The sequence below is a fragment of the Hyalella azteca genome, unplaced genomic scaffold (assembly GCF_000764305.2).
Source record: "Hyalella azteca isolate HAZT.00-mixed unplaced genomic scaffold, Hazt_2.0.2 contig5981, whole genome shotgun sequence".
Classification (NCBI taxonomy): Eukaryota; Metazoa; Arthropoda; class Malacostraca; order Amphipoda; family Hyalellidae; genus Hyalella; species Hyalella azteca.
Genome location: NW_025936154.1, coordinates 30,338 through 48,509, shown reverse-complemented (window position 1 = coordinate 48,509; position 18,172 = coordinate 30,338). Strand labels below are relative to the sequence as shown.

Here is an 18,172-nt window from a genome sequence, read left to right as displayed (position 1 = left end):
CACACTCAAATTGAAGCCTCAGGAAAAAAAAATCATAAAAGTTAGGAACAATGATTGATAGGCCAATTTTTTATTCGAGTGGTCATTACATTCAATAAATAATGAAAATTTAATGTATGGCAATTGGTAATGTCACAATATTCACTGGAAATTTAGCCTTGGAACTTTGCTTATTTATCACGATTAAAGATTGAGGTTGGCCTTCCCCCCCCGAGCCCAACACTGAATAGTCGATACTAATAAAATTGATTCATTAATAGTAATAGCACAAAATTCGACTTGGCGAGGAATTGATTAAAAAAAATTCACTATGCAGTTTGCAAATCAGTGATTCCCAATTGCTTTGGCGGCTTCGCCATCTCAGGAGTTGTGCGTACGGCTCCTTTTATCCGGCGTAAAGTTGTGCACAACTTCTCGGACGTAGCTCGGCGCGGAAATGTTTTGAAGGTACCAACTAATGTGGTTACGTGCACTTAGCGGACTTACGTTGTCTTAAGTCGCTACGAATGTTTTGAAAGTACGGCCCCTGGTGTTTACTAGTGATGAATCAATGTTAGATGAGCTTCGTCACGAGGCTCCATTGGTTAAAAGCCATCACCAATCATTGTTTTTCAGTCTAAAGTGCTGTACAGAAAATACGAGTCGGAAGCGTGAGCGTTTGAATTTTGCGAAAGGCGACTATGATAAACTCCGTGAAGCAGTGAATGCAGTGAATATTTCGAACTGTATTAAGAACATGAATGTGGCTGAGTCATCGTCATTTCCCAAGGACACAGTTACAGTATGTCTGCAGTTGATTCGTGTGTACCTAAAATTAAGCTTGGTGGAGCCAAAAATACTCAGTGGACGAACAGTACAGTTCTAGCTAAGCTGAAAACAAAGAAGGAAGCCTGCCAGCGTTATTTACAGACTCGTAGCGATGCTAACTATAACCTATACGCAAGAGCTTGAAATTAAGCTAAAGAAAGCTGTTGCACCGCAGTAAAACCCCTCGAAAAAATATTGCTAGAAATGCAAAAAAGAATCCGAGAGCTTTCTTTTTGTACGCTAGCTCGAAGTGCATGATAAAGGACGGTATTTCTGCTTTGAAAGTAGATCAACGAATTATATTCTCTGATGAGGGCAAGGCTAACGGTCTTAATCAGTTTTTCAGTAGCGTATTCTTTGAAGAGGACTGGAACAGTATTCCAGCTATTGAGGAGCACCCAGTCGGCTCTTAATTAACAATTTTTGAAATATAAGAAGAAGAGGTTCTCAAGCGCCTTATCGCTGTAAATCCAAACAAGTCATGTGTACCAGACGGCTTCCACCCCAGATTACTCAAAGAGTTAGCAACTGTCCTAGCCGGCCCTTTGATGTCATTTTTTCGAGAAAATTTGAACGAATGGATCTTGCCGACTGACTGGAAAGAAGCTCAAGTGACACCATTTTTCAAAAAAGGTGACAAAAGCTGCCCGGGCAACTATCGCCCTGTCAGTCTCACAAGTGTCGTTTGCAAGGTAATGGAATCTGTTGTGAGGGATCGATTGATAGATCATTTGACTGCCAATAACCTCCTATCAGACTGTCAACATGGCTTTATTGCCGGGAGATCCTGCACCACTAACCTCTTGTCTCCTCTGAACGAATGGACCTGCCTGCTGGACGAAAGGGAGCCAGTAGATGCAGTGTACCTCGATTTTGCCAAGACATTTGACAGTGCCCCTGCACATGAGCGGCTATTGCGGAAATTGCAGTCTTTGGGAATTGACAGCAATGTGCTCAAATGGATCAGAGATTTTCTAGTAGGGAGACGACAACGTGTCAGTATTAATCGGTCCGAATCAGAGTGGGCTTCAGTTCTCGGCCTGTTTTATTCGTTGTTTATTCGTTTATAAACGATCTGCCAGAAACTGTGTCTAGCGTGTGCTCGATGTATGCTGACGATACAAAAATTTATAATACAGTGAAGAATACGTCGCAAAAAGTACAGTTACAAGGTGATCTTGACAGGCTGGTTGACTGGGCTGATAAGTGGCAGCTGCGTTTTATCGCTGACAAATGTCAAGTAATTCACCTTGGCAAGAATAATGAACAGCAAGATTACAGTATGAGAAGACACGGTTGCAACGACAGAGTGATGATGTCGAAGTCGACAATGGAAAAAGATTTAGGAGTTAATATCGATAATGAGTTGAAATTTTCTAAGCATATTGAAGGTCAAATTAATAAAGCCAATAAACGACTTGGACTGATCAGACGCTCTTTCGAGTTCCTAGATGCAGAAGCGATGAAGCAGTTGTTTGTTGCTGTCGTGCGCCCAAACCTAGAGTTTGGAAACGTCGTGTGGTCACCGAAACTTGAAAAGGACAAAAATTTAATAGATGGCGTTCAAATACGTGCAACAAGGATAATTCCGGGCCTGAAAGGCAAGTCCTATGAGGAAAGATTAAAGATTATGAAGCTTCCAAGCCTCAGTTATCTACGTCTGCGTGGGGAACTCGTTGAAGCATACAAGTATACTCTTGGCCTATACAAGGTCCCAGAAGGATTAATAGAAATTGAAACAAGAACCAACACCAGGGGCCATGGCTATAAACTAAAAAAACTGCGTTGTAACACATCAATGCGACAACGTTTCTTCTCGCTTCGAGTCACCGACATTTGGAACAGCCTCCCTGATAGCATCGTTGACGCTCCGAGTATGAACATCTTCAAAAGCAGACTAGACGAAGCTATGCAGGAGCATATGTTCAGTCTTAAAATGCCGAGCAAATTACGGATCAGGCAATAAGTCCAGCAGCTATCTCAATCAATCGTCAGTTATGGAAAGATCGGGTTCCAAAGGCCGGATCCCTTGTGAATCAAGTCACGAAAAATTCAAGAAACGGCAACAGGCCATGGGCCTATTTCTTCAGTGCCGACACTTCTATTCTTCTATTCTATTCTAACTTAGTGATTTACATTTTTGTTAATTCCTTAATCATTCCAGGGCGCAAACTGATCAAAAACAGTGTTTTTAGCCCATTCCAATGAGGGAGGGTACAATGCGAATTTAATCGCTGGACACTTTTTTAGGAGACAAAATTAGCTATCAAATTTGGACTAATTTTTCCCAAGGAAAACTCTACGATTGTAATATCGAAATTCATGGAGTCAAATCCGAAACTCAAGGGGAATACAATTTACTACAATTCTATATAGAATGTATATGAACAGGGTAAGAATAAAGATGTAGTCACTAAATATTTTTGTCTTAAAACTAATTCCTTTTAAATTTAAATCAATCACTCACAGTCCCGTTCGTCACTGTAGTCGCCGCAATTGTTATATCCGTCACACTCTCGCCAGCTGGCAATGCACATGCCGCTGTTCTCGCACACGAATTTCTCAGTGCAGTTGCCTGGTAGAGTTCAAAACTAGTGTAAATAACATTAGCAATAATTTCCTCTTGAATATATAATATAACTGTATAGAATGTATCGTGATATATAATTGACTTTACGGAGAGTTTTTACAAATCGTCGGGTGATTAGCCTAATTAATGTTACGAAGATTAATTTAGAGATTTAATTTTAATTAATTTATTCATTTTAGATTATATAAAATAGTCTTACTGAATTTCAAGATTCTACACTGAGTGACTAAGCGTGACGATCAAGTACAGGCTAAATCCTATAACTTGCGTTATAAATATTTTAGAAAGGGCAATAAGAACTTCGGAGCTCTTACCTAAGACACTAGCAAATCATGCAACAAGTTCTAATGTAATTATTTTATCAGAGCAAAGAAAAATAATTTTATACTTTGATGGTTCTACGATCCTGATTATTCCGCAACTTTCAAGGTGAATCTCATTAAAAATTTCAATAGTAATAATGTCACTAACTGTTCTGCTCATCACTAAAGTCGCCGCAGTTGTTGTCTTTAACGTCACTCACAGTTCTGCTCATCACTATAGTCGCCGCAGCTGTTGTCTTTAACATCACTCACAGTTCTGCTCATCACTATAGTCGCCGCAGNCTCCCCCGCCATCCTTCACTCCCCCGCCATCCTTCACTCCCCCGCCATCCTTCACTCCCCCGCCATCCTTCACTCCCCCGCCATCCTTCACTCCCCCGCCATCCTTCACTCCCCCGCCATCCTTCACTCCCCCGCCATCCTTCACTCCCCCGCCATCCTTCACTCCCCCGCCATCCTTCACTCCCCCGCCATCCTTCACTCCCCCGCCATCCTTCACTCCCCCGCCATCCTTCACTCCCCCGCCATCCTTCACTCCCCCGCCATCCTTCACTCCCCCGCCATCCTTCACTCCCCCGCCATCCTTCACTCCCCCGCCATCCTTCACTCCCCCGCCATCCTTCACTCCCCCGCCATCCTTCACTCCCCCGCCATCCTTCACTCCCCCGCCATCCTTCACTCCCCCGCCATCCTTCACTCCCCCGCCATCCTTCACTCCCCCGCCATCCTTCACTCCCCCGCCATCCTTCACTCCCCCGCCATCCTTCACTCCACCGCCATCCTCCATTTGCGCGCAGTTTTGCTCGTCGCTGGAGTCGCCGCAGTCGTCAACTTCGTCGCACAAACTCCACGCGTTCAGGCACATCCCGCTGGCCTCGCACACAAACTGGTCTGCCGTGCAGTTGCCTGGTAAGGACATTAAGAGAATCCAGTCAAAATTAACTGCCTAAATTTGATGATTTCACTTATTTAATTCAAAACAAATGTATTTAGGGGCTGACAAAGCACACGAAGTGATTTGCAGTGCATCTGTCGGGGGCTAACATGACTGATTTAAAATCGAGAACTCAGATATGGATGATTTCCTTATCATTTTAAACAAGTCTATTTGATTTTGGAGAAGCATATATTTTTCGTTTATATTAAGTGAATCTCTCCACCGGACACTCATTACGACTCAAGTTTAAAAAACAACTGAATCCATTCTCCAAAAATATTGCGTCCCTGCGCTACATGTTTGGTGCAATTATCCTGTCTACTTACGTCATATGAGCTACATGTTTGGTACAAGTATCCTGTCAACTTACGTCATATGAGCTACATGTTTGGTTGTCATATGCGCTACATGTTTGGTACAAGTATCCTGTCAACTTACGTCATATGCGCTACATGTTTGGTACAAGTATCCTGTCAACTTATGTTATATGCGCTATATGTTTGGTACAAATATCTTGTCATATAGCTACGAAAAGGTAACGATTTGGATTTCATCTAACAAATAACAGAAATTGGACGAAAAAATTTAATTCGTTCTAACATTCAGTCAACTTTCATTCTATAATTTACTCCAATTATGACTTTATAATTTGGTATTTTTTCTTAGTATTTGTGCACCGTTGAATTAATTTCAACACTTTTTTGCTTTTGTTTTAAAATTAGCCCCGAGTCTTTGATCATCAACCGTAAGAGAATCGGTGACAGGCCACATCAGGCCTACACTTCAGCGCCGACATATGTTATGTTATGTTATATTTCCCACATAAACGTCACCCACAGCTCTGCTCGTCGCTAAAGTCGCCACACTCGTTGTAGCCGTTGCATCTCAACCACGGCCGTAGGCAGTAGCCGTTGTCGCACTCGAACTGCTCCGAAGTGCATGTACCTGGCCAAGGAAGTGTTATGATATTTTTCTTAGAAAACAATATTCACTCAGATTTTTATTTCATTATTCAATAATTTTTTAAACAGCACTTGATTTTAATGCGGGTAATTGTCGCATAAGGATAATATGTTAATGAGTAGGACCAACCCGCCAGGAATCTGACGTTGAATCGACGTGAATAAAAACTTTGCTTAATTGAATCAACGTCAATTAAATATTTTTAAAGTCATTTGCCTGGTGGGAAGTCCTCGAGAATAAATAAAATTATTTAGGCTTCGCGTCATTTCTTGCAAGAAAATACGCATAAACAATCGCTCTTGAGTGCATTTCTAACTCACAATTCACTTCATCGGTTCGATTTTCACAATCGCTGTCACCATCACACACCCACTCCGCCGGAATGCATGTGCCGTTGTTCTCGCATGTGAACAACCACGGGTAACATTCTCCTGCACATCGGGATACGTCTGGCCTAAATAAAATTTAACCCGTTTTCCACTGATTAATATAACTATTAACAATATATCTATATCATAGCTAATGAGAAGAGGTCAAAGAAAGCACATATTAACTCTCTTTATCTATGTATTATTCATACTAACGTGATTAGTGAGGTGCAGTGTATAAGATTTGTTATGTAGAAAGGGTTGACCTGGATTAACCACTTCTGCCCTTAGTTTAACCCTTCTAGGGTTAACTTAAAAACCTAACTCGGCGAATTTTTCTGTTAGAATTGGCAAGAATATGTTCTTTGTATAAAAAAAACATTAACATATCATACCTGGAAGCACAGTCGGGCAGCCTTGTTCATCGCTATTATCTCCGCAGTTGTCGTACCCGTTACATAAATACCATTGAGAAATGCAAATGCCGTTGCCACACTTGAACTCATAAGTAGTGCAGTTACCTAGTAAGTAATGAATTCAAATTACTTATACTTCAAAGTCGATAATTATTTTTTCAATTATCATTATAACCTTGATGTAAGTTGACTTTCTCGTAAATCAATTGATCCAATAGCAAAATACATTTCAAATCATTTGAATCTCACTTTAATATATTTTAGATTAAAGTGAGTCCTCATCACTCACAGTCTCGTTCATCACTATAGTCGTCGCATTGCAGGTAGCCGTCGCATACTTGAAAATTATGAATGCACATGCCGCTATCTTCGCACACGAATTTATCTGTGCAGTTGCCTGGCAGAAAATAAGTTGGATAAAAATAAATATATAGAAATTGCTGTAAAATGTGTCATCATGATGTTCTGTAATCATTCACAAGAGGAATTTTTATAAATTGAGGTTAGATTAAATTATTAGTATTATTATTAGCCTAAATTTCATCATTTTTAAGACTTTGTTAAGGTTTTAAATAAGACAATTGAATTCTATAATTTTATGTTCAGAGGAAACCAACATCTCGTTAACGTCCGTACTTTAGGAGCTCTAGATTAGTCATTGTGTCGGACGGAGTCGTGAAGGAGGTGTGTATATTGTTGTTACTGTAGGCTGTTGAAGTGTTGACTGTCAAGTGTAAATATTATTCAGAATAGTTATGAAGTGTATATTGTTTCAATAAGTATGTATTAGTAGACATGTATTATCATTGTAAATACTCAACAAGTATCTTTAGCATTTCTTATACTTAGTTTTTGATTTCAGGAAAGTTCAGAGCTTGGACTTAAACCTGGATTATTAAATGGTTGACTACAATGGACATTAATTAATTGCACCCTTGAAAGCCGAGAAGTTGAGTCGATGGACGATCACGAGCCATAAATATAAATGATGATGCTTGGGCCTAGTTGGCTTTGGTGTGAGCCCACAGCAACTTCGAGGCTGGAAATAAACTTAGTGAGATATTTTCGTTCTTGAATAAGTTGATAAGTTATTTTTGAGTTGAACGCAAAGATATAAAGTGGCTTATACACCACAGGTTTTTTTTATATTTCACCGTATGTGAAACAGGACGGTGTATCATGCACGTGAAGCACACAAATCATACGTAATTTACGAAACTGATTACACAATAGATAAATTAACGGTACGAAGTACATTAATATTATTTGAAAAAAAGTGTTTTTTCATCGTTACAGTATTACAAACGCAGCTAATTGTACGTACATATTTATATACCTTCGTACATAAATTTTGAAAATGCGAATTGAAGAAACCAGAAGATCAAATTATGTTTTGTTCTGAAGAAATTATTATCAATTTTCTAATTATTATATAGCGTCGAAATCATTATAGTGCATTATTTCTTCAGAGTGTGTGAGTTGTTACCAAATAATCACATCTAAGTTACTTGACCATGGTTTCTAAAAAAATTTCTTTGTACGCACGATATTACTGTCACGGTTGATGCTGAACTAATAATTTATATCAAAAAGAACGCATCACACGCAGTTTAATGCTTAATTTTAGTGGAAGGTGACGTCAGTCGTATGATATAGGATATGAATGCAGTCATGTGGTGAAGATCATATGATTTCCTCCACTTATTATTAAAGTCGCCGCAGCTGTTGTCTTTAACATCACTCACAGTTCTGCTCATCACTATAGTCGCCGCAGTTGTTGTCTTTAACATCACTCACAGTTCTGCTCATCACTATAGTCGCCGCAGTTGTTGTCTTAACATCACTCACAGTTCTGCTCATCACTATAGTCGCCGCAGCTGTTGTCTTTAACATCACTCACAGTTCTGCTCATCACTATAGTCGCCGCAGCTGTTGTCTTAACATCACTCACAGTTCTGCTCATCACTATAGTCGCCGCAGCTGTTGTCTTTAACATCACTCACAGTTCTGCTCATCACTATAGTCGCCACAGCTGTTGTCTTTAACATCACTCACAGTTCTGCTCATCACTATAGTCGCCACAGCTGTTGTAGCCGTCGCACACCTCCCACTCGTATATACATTGGTTCCTGTTCGAGCACTGCACTTCAACGTGCGTGCAGAGACCTGAGAGTGAGAAAATTCATCATTTAATAATGAATTAGAGACCATCTTATATTCGAATGAAGTAAGAAACAAGTGTACGATTTACAGATAAAGTTTTCATAGAATTGAACATGACCCTGTCAGCGTATTCAAACTTGATTTTAATGAAAATGAAAACTCTTCGAGTTGATAAAATCTTTGGACTAGACTTCTTTTTTTTTAATCTGTGAATATAGTATAGTATAAAGTCATATCTAACCAATAGGGAACAATATGTTTCATTGTGCGAGTACAAATCGCCCTCAAGACCAATCACGATTGGAGTACCCCAGGGCTCTGTTCTGGGGCCTCTTATTTTTAATATTTTCATAAATGATACCGCCTCTTCTTCCAATGCGAACTGCAAGCTTTTTGCTGATGATGCCGTTTTTTATATCTCGAAAGGTACCTACGATGAAGCGTGTGATAGCATTTCGGATCTGTCAGCAGACTTGTCAAGATGGCTGTTAGTAAATAAGTTAGTGGCACACACCGATAAAACTAAACTGATGCTTTTTACGTCTAGACCTGTTGTCGCCCCTAGGAAAATCACTTTTAATGGATCAATTTTAGAATGGGTTGACGATTTTCGTTATTTAGGCTTAATCCTTGACAATAAAATGTCTTTTAAAAAACATATTACTTCCGTTTGCCAGGGACTTAGCAAAGCCCATGGAGTGTTACATGCTCTATCAAGTGTCTTAACTTTCTCCTCGTTAAGAACGCTCTTCTATTCGTTGTTTTTATCTAAATTTTCTAATACCCTTGTAATATGGGGTGGAGTGCCTATCTGTTCAAAAAAACCGGTTATCACGTTGATGAACAGGACACTGCGGTCAATCCTTATAGGGTTCGATATGTTAATTATGTGCCATTGATTCGTACCAATGAATTATATAGACAGTCAAAAATCCTGAAATTCGACGGCATGTATAAATTTAAGCTTTTACAGTTTATGAATAGGGCACTTTTTCATGATCAGCGTCTCTCTGAAAGTTTTTTTGATCCTCTTGTTCCTCATCATTTCCATGATACCAGAGGCGTTCGTCTCAACCTTCCACCGGTCCGTTTAGAAATAGAGAAAAATGGTACTGTTTTTAATTGTGTAAAACATTTTAATGAACTGCCTGATGATTTCAGAATAAACTGTTCTAAATCCGTTTTAAAGACAAAATTTCGTGCTCATATTCTTGCTCAATATTAATTTAACGTGGTTTATCATATAGTTTTTTTTCTTGTGACAATTTACTTATGTACTGCCTTTACTTTAGAATTTAATATTTTTATTCATTTCTGTTGTACTTGTTGCCACTATTACGTTCATACTCGTCACCTATTACGCCTGCGAAGCTTTTTTTATAGCTTGTATAGGCCTTTCACCTGGAAGCATTTATTTCTAAATAGCATTTTTTTTCTCTTTCTATTGAGTCGTGCTGTGTTGCTTCTGTGTATGAAAGAATAAAGAATAAAGTAAGTGAATATAGCGCATGCATTGCCGGGACATAATTCCCGTGAAACTCAACAGAAAGGGGAGATCAAGCCGAACAAACTCGCATAGCAGAAACAAATTTGATTACGATTTGATTTCGTTGAAACAGCGCTAAATCAACGTTATTTCAACGTCACATGGGAGCGGATACCCGTGCAGTTTCTCTCGTCGCTGCCGTCCTCACAGTTGGGGTGTCGGTCGCATACAAAGATCCAATCAATGCACATGCCGTTGTCTTCACAAGCTAGCTGATCGGCCGTGCAGTTACCTGGTTAATGTAAATATAATGTTTAAATAAATATATATAATCTATATAATGACGGTTACGTCAAATAATAAATTTAAAATAACTAATTACCAATTGTGGATAGGTTTTTCTACGAATTCAACGTTTTCTAAACGAATGTGTTCATTTCAGATGTTATGATGAGTGAATTTGTTAACGAAAAGACATCTATGATAATAATGGTGTTCAATAATTTTCAACCCTTTAAAAAATACGAAAATGAAAGGATGAATTACAAAATTCTTCCATACATTTTTTTATTCGTTTCTCATATCAGTTCTCACGTGAATTCATCACTTTCACAAATTAGTTTTGATATATCAAATATTGGTATCTACATATAATAACGAAGATTGGAAATCTTGTTTTAAAATCTATCACATTAAGACTAATTCATGCAATATTTTCATTCCTCACAGTCTCGTTCGTCGCTGTAGTCGCCGCAATCGTTGTGGCCGTTGCACACTTTCCGAAAAGAAATGCACATACCATTATTCTGACAAACGAACCGCTCTGTGCAATTGCCTACATGGAAAAACGAAGATATAATATTAAAATAATGCTGTCACTAAAGCCTGAATCAATACACTTTATAGCACTAATACAATTTAAAGATTATTTCACCACAACATCGTTTTCTCATGCATAATTTGTACTTTCAGCCTTATAGAGGAGAAGTTTCGTCAAATGAGATGCAAGGATTGCTTGATAAAATGTGAAGACGGGATTGTCAATATCAAATAGTAAGATCGGAAGGGGGACAAGTGGGGCAAAACTAATAGTGTTTGTTTTAAGGAGTTTATGGAGTTTCTATGTGTATTTTGCTCATTTTACTGATGGAATATTGTCATTAATTTTTAGCATCCTCTTTTTTTCGAATAATTGTGGTAAGTTTTAAATTTTAATTTTATGTAACAAGTAACTTCATTTCACACTCGGTAAATTACTACGCTACGTAATCATTTTTTTTCAGCTTGTACATAGTCCACTTGTGCGCCATATTTGGAGTCATGCTTCTTCTCTCCCGCATTTGGTTTATACTACTTAAATTAGATCCTTTAAAATGAATTAGGTTTTTTTTAAATTTCGTTTCATTCGCATAATCTGGTATTTTACATTAAAAAATTCAGTGGAACCCCGGAAGTTGACGACAATCATTTCCAGGAGGAGCGTCTGCTTCTGAAAAGGTCGACTTCTGAATCGATTTATACCATAATAAATAATTGAAATTGCCAGTCAGAAATTTTTTCTGAACTAAAATATATATATTTTTTAATTCGTCTCCTTCCCTGTAAAGTAATTTCTAGTGAACAAATCTGCGTAGAAGCTCAATGTAAATCAAAGTATAGAGTCTTAAAACTTTCTTGCGCTGATACAGGCAGCAAACTGAAGCTGATTTCCTCTTTTCAGTCAACTTTATTTCTGAGTCTCGATTTTGTATGAATATTGCATCAATTTCATACTATGTCGATTCTATATATCGGTCGACTTAAGGGACTCCACTGTATTTTTTATTACAAAATTCAGACTTTATTACATTAATTTTCTGAGACGTACAGTTTTGTTCATCGCTGTAGTCGCCGCAGTTGTTCATACCATCGCACGCATACATTTGGTTAACGCACATGCCGGAGCTCACGCACACAAACTGGTCCGAGGTGCAGTTGCCTATAAAGGATGAGATATCAGTGAAAAAAAACGAAATTATAACAAAAAATAAATCGATAATTTTTAGACAGATATTCTGTCCGCTCATTAAATGGACATTAAATACTTGTTAAATTTACGGCTGAAAATTATTCACCTATTTTCAAACTGATATACTCCGTCCGCTTACTAAAATTAATATGGTCTAATATATAAAAATAATATATAATATATAAATAATATTAATTTATATATTAATAAAATTGATATCGTAATCCCAAAATTTTCTGTGATTAACTGTTTAATTTAATACTATCGAATCAGCATGCTCGAAAACCTCCATGTATATCATAAAATAGGATTTATTTTCTAAAATGTTGTGTTTGCTTCAAAACAATAATTTGGCATAATTTTACAGTAAGTTGGTCGACTTTTTAATAAATATCAGTAATCACTCACAGTCCTTTTCGTCACTGTAATCCCCACAGTTGTTGAAACCGTCACAAACGTTTGCTTCATACAGGCACATGCTTATGTTCTCGCATTCAAACTGCTCGGCGTTGCAGTTGCCTGAAATGCAATTAAAAATTGTTTGACAACCTTATGTTATCATAGATTAAATTGTGTACTTGTTGTACTGCACAGTGTATAGTTTTAGTACCCATTGCCAATCTACTCCTGCTCAGAATAGTACAAAAGGACCAGGACCGTACTATCAAAATTTGTCAGTACACGTAGAGGCCTTTTTCTCATCTGTGATTGGTAGCTTTCATGGTTGAATTAGTATAAGGTTGACTCATGAGAAGCTCATTTTTGCGGATGTAGTTTGTTGTTCCTCGGTGATGTCACTGATCTCAGTGACGTCACGGGCATTAACCAATCACCGAAATGCGATCAAACCCGTCAATCAATCCGTCATGGGAATGACGGGATTGTTTACGTTTCTCAATCTCAGTGACGTAACCAGAAAGCTGAACTAGAAGACGGAAGGGTCAACCCCCTCGAGGGTCAACCTTATATTGTTCAACCATGGGTAGGTTTTGCCTGCAAAGACGTCAGTGATTGGTTCTCAGCTTTGATAGTACGGTATTAGCAGTCACGGAACGGTAGTAGAAGTGACAGAGTACGATTTGATAGTAGTTTGATCTTTGATAGTACGGCCCTTTGACAGCAACCCGCAGCATCGAGCTCCTCTTCGGTCCCTGTCGAATCACATTTCGACTCGGTCCCTCCAGTACTCTCGAGAATTGAAATAAATTTGCATAACGGTCATGGTTATCACTGAACTATAAATATAATCGATCTGGACATTTACATCCGGATAATGTCGGATGTAAACATGCATCACTCACAGCCGCGTTCGTCACTCAAGTCTCCGCAGTTGTCGTATCCGTTGCAGCGTATCCGATGATCAATGCACATGCCATTGTCGCATTTGAACTGTTCCGAGGTGCAGTTACCTGTTGAAATTAATGTTAAAGTAACTAAATCTACGTAGGTGTCAGTAGCATTTAGACCGTTATACATAAACTACTGTCATGAATTTTGACGCTCATAAATATTCTCAGATTTACTGAATATTCCATGTTTAGATATTAATTTTCAATCCTGTAGTCAGCGCAGACGGGTGTGGCATTAAGATAAATGGGGATAAGATTAAGATTTATGGGGATAAATATAGTTGGCTGTACTAAATATTTAATTTAATTAATTTATGTACTAACAGTCTCGTTCGTCGCTGTAGTCGCCGCAGTTATTATAGCCGTCGCACGTTAAGGCTAGGCCAATACATCGGTGGCTGATCACGCATTCGAACTGGTCTTCATTGCAGTTGCCTGGGTGAATTTAAAGCACAATTGGAATTTAATCCTAATGGCTCAAAATAACGGCTCAATGAGATTATTGTGGTGTGAATGATTTGAAAATGACGTCATATCATTTAATTTAGACTATCAGGATTATATTGCAACAAGTGATAACTTGTTTCAGCACTTGACAAGTTTTGAGACAACTAGCACGGCTACTGTGGATTGCGCGTGATGTTATAGGAATTCATGACGGTAAGTGAGTAAATTTATCTGTTAAAATCATATAAGAAGTTTGTTATAAATTTATCGCTCAAGAATACGAATGTTAATTTAATAATTAACTTTCAAAATTTTTAATTCGTAACCATTTTATTGTTAGCTAGAAAATCTGAGAATCCAACAAAGATGAAGATGTGCGACATGTTGTAAGAATTTTGCTAAACTCTTGTGAATTTTATGAAGGATTTGAACAAATTTGATTTGTTTTAAGTGCAGTAATTTAGATGAATATTTGATTTGCAAAATACAGTAGCAGTTGCAACTACTTTGATCACTCACTAGACTTGATGCCACTGAGCGACGATGCTGCAGCTGAGAAAATTAGTGCCAGGAGCAGCAGCAGCCTACAGTTGTTCCCAACAAGACGCTGTCACGAAAAATTTGTGAGAAATGTTTAATTAAATTTTAACGAACGTATCGATGAACAACCTGAGGAATTCTTTTCACTCAGAAAAATTAAGGGCTCTATTGTGCAAATAATGACTCACTTTCTGCACGTAGCACTGATCCGCCCATTTAGCGAGCCCAACTGAGTCAGGATAACTCATAGAGGCAGAAAAGGTATTGTTATCTGGAACAAATCTCACTCATTTCCCTGAGTGTTTACTGATCACAATGGATCAACCCTGAGCTGTTTAAAGATTCCAGTCAAAATCGCAATCATGGCAACAAAAGATATCTAGGTCAACATGCAAGAAAAATGCAAGACTTTTTATCGAAAAATCGAAAATTCTAGATCGGGAGGAACGGGAAAAGTTTATGATTAGCGGTAACAAGAAACGTGATACAATAATAAGTAAATTCTCAATAGCTTTTTATAGTAATAATGATTAATTAATAGTAAACAAGTAATTTTTAATTATTTTAGACAAATTAGATAAAAAATTACAGATAAGTAAAAAAAACCTGTAAATTAAATCGAATGAAATCAACCTCTTACCTTCATTCCACAGCGATTGAGCCTTTGAATTTAGGAGAACATTTATTTAGAATAAATCGAATTTTATTCGTTCATGTATCTGATCTATTTTTTGACTGAAAAAAAAATTCGACGTCTTTCTCATTCATCTCATATTTTACGTACTCTAGCAATAATGGAAATTCTTGACCACCGGCAAATTTAAATCAATGATCAAATAATTTCTAGTTTAAGCCCAGTTATAAGTCAATCATTTTTTTATCATGGTCAACGTAAACTTTGAGTGTTGATACTAAATTTATTGCTATTTTTGAAGCGGTTTCCATTAATAAATTTTCAGAATGTTATAGACTGTGTGTATTTAATGTGGGTATATGATATACAATTAAACAATAATTTTAAATAACACTTCATTATTGTTCCTTAGAACCTAAAAGCTTACTTGAGAATACTTTTGCTTGGATCGAATACGCAAAATCTTTACTCATTCATTGATAATATTAATTTGTTTCATTATAATAATAACACGATTCATTAAAATTAAAATTATTAACCATTTATTAAAATCAAATAGCTAGACGATTGTTTTTATAACTTCAAGGTTAAAATTCGATGCATAATTAGTTTCAGTTTGCTCGGATATTGTTCACATCGGTGCTAAATTTCACGGCTGGAGCGCGGAGAGCCGCGGATGACGGGAGGGCTCGTAGCCGACAACTGGCGGACGCTCCGGGCGCTGCTCGTGACGTTGTCAAACTTGTCGGTTATGATTACTGTTTGGTTGTGGCGCGTATGGCAGTTATGGTAGCAAGTGTTTCTGTTCTTTTTGTAACAAACAAAGATTTTTCTTAATTATTGACATATACATTTCGGGGTGCTAAATTATACTTTATGTTTAATTAACTGGACTTGTACAAATCTAATTTGTAAATATCAGATAAGATGGAGCTTCGATGTACGATTGCTATCTTTTCGCGCACAACGTGAATTCTTGGAATTCATTAAAATCTACATATAAACATTGAATTTTCCATTTCATGATATTATGTGCGACACTTTATCATATTTAGTCTTGTAAATTATACACTTTCGATAATTTATTAACCGATTATAAATTGAAACTATAAAGCAGTTATCTAGCATAAATAATGTTAGACATGAGGTTTTTAATGATTATAATAGTTCATATGAATAACATTACACCTTGTATTGTAAAATTATCAGCTTTTCCAAGAAGAAAAGATTTTGCTTGAATTGAAAGATTTATAACAGAATGTGAAGGGTATCAGAAATTAATTGCAGAGTTAATTGACTTTTGCCGGGAAAATACATCTTTTGTTAAATAAAATTCGAGGATGTGTGAAATGTTTGGCTGATTGAAAGTGACTATTGTGACGCTTGAATTTCGCTTCGTTCACCCTCCTCACTCACGTGTGCTACTTTGTTTGTTATCTGGTCACCCCCACTATGCATTATTTGAAGTGATAACAGAGAATTGTGAGATTAGGTGCGCTTTGAAAGCGTATCAGGAGATAATGCTGCCCGTATACGCCTATCCCTAACGCTATGCAATGAAGATTGCTAGTAAAATAAAACAAATAAAAAAAACTTTAGAAAATCAAGTTTTCTTAACGGACAGAAAAGAAAAACATTTATTCTTACATAACATTTAAGTTATGCAAAATGTTATGTAATGTTATGAAAGAGCAAATGTTTTTTTTTGTCCGTTAAGAAAACGTGGTTTTTATAATTTTTTTTATCTATTTTATTTCACTATTTTTAGTTTTGTAAAAGCCAGAAAAACGTGGTTTTCAAAAATATTTTTTATATTTCTTTATTTATTTTTATATTATTTATTTATACTTTTTTTTCTAAAAATTTTTTTAGTTATTGCATCTGATGATCAAATATTGAATTGTTAGGCAGCATAAGCATGCATGTCAAATGTCAAGTTTCTAGGATATTCAGAAGAGCTCTAAATTAAGGTCTGAATTTTTGATGACAGACTGACAGACAGACACGAAACGAAGCTAAGAAAAACGTGGTAAATAGATTGATTTCTTCTTCCTATACTGCATTTTATGATACTTCTGTCCTTCGATCAATATTTTAATACGTATAATAATTGATAGTTTCTCTTCTATAGGGTAGTAATTCCATGTGTAATCAGCCACATTTTTTTAATTAAACACCCCACATCTGAAGCGATTACTATGGTTTTTTTAACGACAACTCTTCCCATCACTAAATGGGAGACTCGCCACAAAAAGCTCACGATTTCCTTTTACCATCATTTTATGACTTTTTAAATTCGATTTTGACCTCCACCTGAACAGTTTCAATCCAGCTATCGCGGGTTCTATTAAAGAATTATAATTAATCAAATACATTCACTCAGAGTTTGCTGTATTCAGTGTTTGCTCAGATAAATTTGCTGTATTTTTATTCAACCTATTCCAAATTGATCATGTATTTATGCCATTAACGCTGCGGATTTTTTTTAGATTGCAGTCATGAAATATATTTTTGATCCCATAGAGTGGAGAGTGATAATCAGAAATTTTTCATAAATCTTCTATAGTAGGATGTCCTTTAAATGCTCCCTACCGCCTGACATGAGTAAGGGAGCAATTTAGTCACGCGCCTACTTCCCAAAAAGGATACGTTCTAGTGAGCGCAAAATGACTTGCACTGATGGTTGCCGCCACGTACGACAACTTTAAAATGTTCTCTGTTGTGTACAGACGTACTCAGGTTAATACAATAAATAGTTTAAGAATAATTTTAGTTGAAAATTATGTTCCCGTAGAGTGACATACGGCGGTAGAGGGTTAAAACTCTTGCGCTCTCTCGCTACAGGAAGAGTTTCATTTCCACTCTATCCTTCATTCCAGCGCTCTCCTTCACTCCCCCGCCATCCTTCACTCCCCCGCCATCCTTCACTCCACCGCCATCCTTCACTCCCCCGCCATCCTTCACTCACTCACAGTTCTGCTCATCACTATAGTCGCCGCAGCTGTTGTCTTTAACATCACTCACAGTTCTGCTCATCACTATAGTCGCCGCAGTTGTTGTAGCCGTCGCACACCTCCCACTCGTATATACATTGGTTCCTGTTCGAACACGGCACTTCAATGTGTGTGCAGAGACCTGGAA

General features: G+C 37.3%; 1 protein-coding gene across 1 annotated transcript; it reads right to left on the bottom strand.

The window, feature by feature from the left end:
* Nucleotides 1-3,986: 3,986 nt before the first annotated feature.
* Nucleotides 3,987-15,134, bottom strand: LOC108665653 (sortilin-related receptor). Its single transcript, XM_047880710.1, has 15 exons — nucleotides 15,038-15,134; nucleotides 14,377-14,464; nucleotides 13,735-13,845; nucleotides 13,363-13,470; nucleotides 12,470-12,580; nucleotides 11,921-12,031; nucleotides 10,781-10,828; nucleotides 10,229-10,345; nucleotides 8,460-8,570; nucleotides 6,694-6,801; nucleotides 6,384-6,509; nucleotides 5,941-6,051; nucleotides 5,495-5,602; nucleotides 4,048-4,626; nucleotides 3,987-4,015 (listed from the first exon to the last, which is right to left on the bottom strand). Exons 1-15 carry the CDS (start codon nucleotides 15,041-15,043, stop codon nucleotides 3,987-3,989), a joined length of 1,872 nt encoding a protein of 623 aa, XP_047736666.1. The 5' UTR covers nucleotides 15,044-15,134.
* Nucleotides 15,135-18,172: the final 3,038 nt, after the last annotated feature.